We start from the raw sequence: 5,286 nt of genomic DNA, 5'->3' as shown, positions 1-5,286 counted from the left end.
ACAATTAGTTCGTAATCTATTTGCGTAGATAAGACGTTATCTGTCATTGGCCTCAAAGTCTTTTACTTCAGTCAGGCGATTAGTAAGTGACTACTGTGTATTTAAACTTAAATCTCGACTTTTCGATTTATTTCTCGTATTAAGAACAAACCACTATTAACGGTATATCATTTTATTAACGTATTTTTGTTAACAATCATTTAAATCATTTGTAAATTGAGTGGCGTTTTTTTTAAAGAACTAAAATTGATAGCATTTATATATATTTATTTTTTTCAGAACAAAATGTTCTCTACTCTACTCCTGTGTGCGTGTGTCGGTGCAGCAGTGTCGCAAAGTAATCTTCTTTATTTTCTTCAAAGCATTAATATTTCATAATTACTAAAATTGAATTTTTTTTAAAAAAAATATATTCTGAAATTAAAAAAATAATGTAAAAGACCGCACAGATTTTAGATTGCACAGATCATAAAATGTCTTGAATTCGTTGATACACCTGGATCATCTATGTGCAAGTGCGTGTCAGGAACTAACAACACATGTATATGATTTGCGTTGGTACATAATGTCTTTGGATTTGAAGAAAAACAAAGTATGAAAAGTTAAAAAACGGATAGTTGCTTCTCATGTTGCAGAAAATAAAAATCTATTTAAAAATTATAGCGGAAGAGAACATGAAAGTTAACATTTACTATAACGAAAAATAAAGGCAGGTTTATCTTTTTAAGGTAAGCTTACCTAAAATATTTTAGAATCAAACTCTTTGTACAACGTTTTCATTCCGTAGGATTAATTTCTGGCATTCTGATGAATGATTCTTCTATATAAAATGGGTTTCTTTAATAATACTTTATTGCGATTGTCTTAAGCTTAACTTTCGTTTTTCCCATTAATAGCTGTACCATGCGGATCTCCAACAGTGCAGCCAATCACCAACCGTATTGTCGGTGGTCAAATAGCTAAACCTGGATCATGGCCCTGGATGGTGAGACCTTATATTGTCACTTTTTTGTTTGTTTTCTTTTTCATCGCACCAAGTCTGTAAAGGTCATATGGCGACTTTCCAGATTTACTGGTGAAGGAAGACCTCAGGTGCCTCTCTGTGCATTATTTGAGACATGAATAACCAGCGATGTTCCGTTAGCTAACTGGATAGATTTATAAGATATGGAAAACATTTTTCCTTGGATATTTTACTAATGTATAAAAAAGGAGAACTTTTTTCTTTCTAAAGCTCTTTAAAGATGTCAATTAATACGATACTTTGTCGAAATGACAGATGTATACCTATGAAATATGTTGGAGGAAAAACATGTTAAATATCGAATGATCTTCCAATAACCTAATTCTTTAACAACTTTGAAATTTTGTGGACAAAATCTGAAATTAAGATATAATTCTTTAGTGGCAGGAATGAAGTCATAAAATTGTTTGAGGAGAAAAATGTATACACTATTCTTTCGCTTTTTATTATAACTTCAGGTGTATTGATTTAAATATGCATGCGCCCCGTTCCAAAAGAGAGTGTGCATTTGTACAGCGGACTATTCTATACTTCCTTGAGCAAAAAATTAGCAAATTTGGTATCAAAATATGCAGAAATATATTGATTTCAGGACGATTTACATTTAATTTTAATTTGATTATAACTAGAACTTAGATTACGTGTAAAAAGCTAAAAAGTGAAAAATAAAAGTTTTAGAAATGTGTAAATAAGTGTTCAAACCAAGGTTCATATGACGTTTCGACAGTTCCATGCGGTTTCGAACATTTCCGTTGATCTATTGGTGAGATGGATGCAACATAATTATATTGATTAACTGCTTCATAATTAGACAACAACAACAACAACAACAACAACATTAAACAGTTACAATAATGCGACTTTTACTTTTCGCCCTTCTGCTATTTACAGGAAGTGATAATTCTGTCAATTATCAAATTTCAATTCAAACAGTAAACCATTGTATGGTCAAAATATTTCTGCAAATGTTGATAAACAAAAGTGCCACTATTTTGCTCAAAGAGGTCTACGGAAAATCAAAGTAACAAAGTGCACACTTTCTGTTGCAACTGATTAAAGTTACCTTCTCTGGTGAAAAAAAAAAAACAAAAAAACAAAGTCACACTATTGTTTCGGTGGACCTCTTTATACTGTAACACGACTGTTGAAATATTCAACAATTTTGTTTTCATTTTGAATGATTAAGCAGTGCCTATTGCTTTCCCCTGTTGCAACTGATGAACAATATATTTATTATTTCATTCACCATTATATGTGTAGGTTTTATTGGTTGACGATCTCGGATTTATTTCCGGAAGTGGTGCCGTCATTCATCCAAACGTGATTCTCACGTCAGCCCAACATTTTGAAGGGTACGTGTATTTACTTTTTGGATAAATAGAACATAATTATTCTAGACGTATATGCTACAAAAGTGATCAAATAACACTTCCCAAGAAAGCAAAATTCAACAACAACAAATACAATAATAAGAACAAACTTAACATGTACTATACAAACTTATTTTAAAGTATTGAAAGCCTTTGAGAAATCAAAATACGGAAAAAATATTCATGTAATCTATTTATGTTTATATATACTCAGTACAGAAAAAAAATAAATAAAAAAGAGTGATCGGGTTCTACAGAAATGTCCATGTAAATATAAAGTTATCCATATCTATATTTAGTAATGTCGACATGTCTTGTTTTATGCTATTATCATGTCATCATGGGCTTGTAAGCCTTATATGACTGAAATAAAACTATGTATATGTCTATAAAATATAAGATAATAATAATATATTAAAGGAGTTTCCTTTTTGTTCACGTCTTAAGCTATTTATTTTAGTCATGGATTCTCTCTGTACGACCTTGACCTTCATTTCTGGAGGGCATACGCTGGAGAATACAACATCACAACAACAGATCCTCATGAAAAATATTACCACGTTAAACGTGTTGTCCTTCATCCTGGTTACAACTACACATCCTTGGAAAATGACATCGCTTTAGTAATTACAACACAGCCTATCCAGTGAGTATATGTACTCTAACATTTTAGACTAGACTATCGTGAAATATATGTGTTAATTACAACACATTTCATCGTGTGTATATGTGCCCAGCATATGAGAATATATGTTAATTACAACACAGACAATCGTGTGAGTATATGTGTTAATTACAACACAATTTATGTGAGTATATGTGTAAATCACAAAACAGCCCATCACGTGAGTATATGTTTTAATATAAAAAAAAACAGCTTACGCCTTAACTCAGTAAGTGACCACTTAAATACAAATAAAGTAATATATGTGTTTTCTTAGAGTTTTTTGAAGCTTTACTGCACTTATAAACTGTAAATGTATATATATATATATCTTCGTCGTCACTTACAATTTGAAGTTACATATTTTGTCCGGTTACAGGTTCAACGACCACACACGTCCAGCTTGTCTCCCAGATGCCAGTCACACATACACGGTCGGTGAGACATGCTATCTACCTGGATGGGGCAGCACAGCAAGTACGGTTTAATTAAATCCATATTCTAAAGGAATTATATAATTTTGTATTTGACCTCGTTTACATTTTTCACAGGTTATGTGTATATATATAGATAATTATGAAGTTCCTTTGAGAGAAAAAATGCAAATGCAGTCAGGTGTACGTAACCGCAAACAAATGAGAGCATTTGTCTTTATAACGTGCCTTATGATAGCGCCATAGTACTGTATACATGTATCTAAAAACCATGGTAATAATGTAAGTGAAAGATGTGAACACCAAAACAAGATAAAAACGATCCTTGTTATAATTGTTCCATAGTTCAATCTAAAAATAATGTTGTTTCCTTTATTCCAGCAACCGGAAATGAAGAAGTTTTGAACCAGGTTGATCTCCCAATCCTGGATGACAGCGTGTGTGCCAATGAGTTCCCTGTATACCTAACCAATAATGAACTGTGTGCTGGATATAAAAACCAGGGCAAGGACTGGTGTGCTGTAAGTATCTAATTGATTAGTTGGTTGGTTGGTTGGTTGGTTGCCTGGCTGGCTGGCTGGCTGTTTGATTGATTTATTTTTTTAATGTTTTAAAGTACATAAAAACCGATAGAACTTTAAATTCGGTGGTCAAGATAAGATATCATAGAACAAAAGAAGGACATAAAAACTGATAGAACTTTAAATTCGGTGGCAAGATAAGTTATCATTTGAAGTAGATAATCATTTCGTACCTACTTTCTGCACCATATCTGTGGAAATTAAAGAAAACTCATAACTGTTGACATTGATTATCACAACCTTTTACTTACCGCCTTCTCCGTACTTCTACAATAATAATGGAGATAAAGCCGGTCTTTGTAAACGTGTATCATTTAAAGAAAGATTTCATAGATCAAAACTGCCTTTGATTTGCCTATACCAAAAAGTAACTAACATTCTAACTGTTTTGTGTCCATTTTCTGTTTGTGGTAGTGTTGCTTATGTTGTTGATGTTGTTGTGATGCTAGTGTTGTAATGACAGCTAAAATCGAATGACCCACGATGTTAACCATGAAAAGTATAGTTGTGAATAGAAATTTTGTTCAATGCAAGAAGACGATCATAACACATTTTGCGTTACATAAAATATGTAACTATATCGTGCATATATTACAATAATTTCTACAATGATAACAATAATAAATTACTTTTTTGTATTTAAGGATGATATTGGAAGTCCTTTGATGTGCAAGGATCAGAGCGGAGCATGGTACATTCAAGGTATAACATAGTGAATTAGATAAAACTTTTTTTAGAAAAAGACTTAAAAATACTTTACTTGTACATGGTATTGGTATAATTCATCTGCGCATATTTGAAAACATAAAATATTTCTTTGAACTGTTTTACAAGATTTTCTTGTTGAGCAGTAGTAATGTATCAATGTGTCAATCGGAACATTTCGGCTATTATCAGTAATAACCAAGTTTGACGAAAAGGACCGTGAAGTTGCGATGTATATATACATGTATGCTATAGTTGGTGTTTAATGTGACGTAATTGATATTGTACATGTAGGTCTAGCATCTTCCGGTGGTGATTGCACCAAGGCCGATCAGCCAAGTGTGTTCGAAGATGTTCCCCAGTATTCTGAATGGATCAAGAAGACAATGGAAGAGGCCGGCTACGGTTACCAATATTAGTTCAATATTAGTTCGAATAAATCTATAGACACCTAATTCTTTATAATATAGTGAGTGATTCAATAAATTTTGGCCAACATGAAAGATGA

At 32.3% G+C, this 5,286-nt stretch overlaps 1 protein-coding gene across 2 annotated transcripts; it reads left to right on the top strand.

The window, feature by feature from the left end:
- LOC132720431 (plasma kallikrein-like) lies at window positions 1-5,286 on the top strand. Of its 2 annotated transcripts, none has more exons than XM_060704573.1 (9): window positions 1-82; window positions 280-337; window positions 897-985; window positions 2,285-2,376; window positions 2,855-3,040; window positions 3,438-3,535; window positions 3,874-4,013; window positions 4,718-4,775; window positions 5,073-5,286. In XM_060704573.1, exons 2-9 carry the CDS (start codon window positions 286-288, stop codon window positions 5,195-5,197), a joined length of 840 nt encoding a protein of 279 aa, XP_060560556.1. In that variant the 5' UTR covers window positions 1-82; window positions 280-285; the 3' UTR covers window positions 5,198-5,286. The 2 variants fall into 2 exon arrangements, with proteins under 2 accessions (XP_060560556.1, XP_060560557.1); XM_060704574.1 differs by lacking the exon at window positions 1-82 and adding an exon at window positions 88-162.

The sequence above is a fragment of the Ruditapes philippinarum genome, unplaced genomic scaffold (genome assembly GCF_026571515.1).
Source record: "Ruditapes philippinarum isolate M1 unplaced genomic scaffold, ASM2657151v2 ctg1599_1_1_1_1, whole genome shotgun sequence".
NCBI classification, from domain to species: Eukaryota; Metazoa; Mollusca; class Bivalvia; order Venerida; family Veneridae; genus Ruditapes; species Ruditapes philippinarum.
The sequence above is the reverse complement of the archived record's forward strand: the minus strand, read 5'-3'. Positions and strand labels throughout refer to the sequence as shown.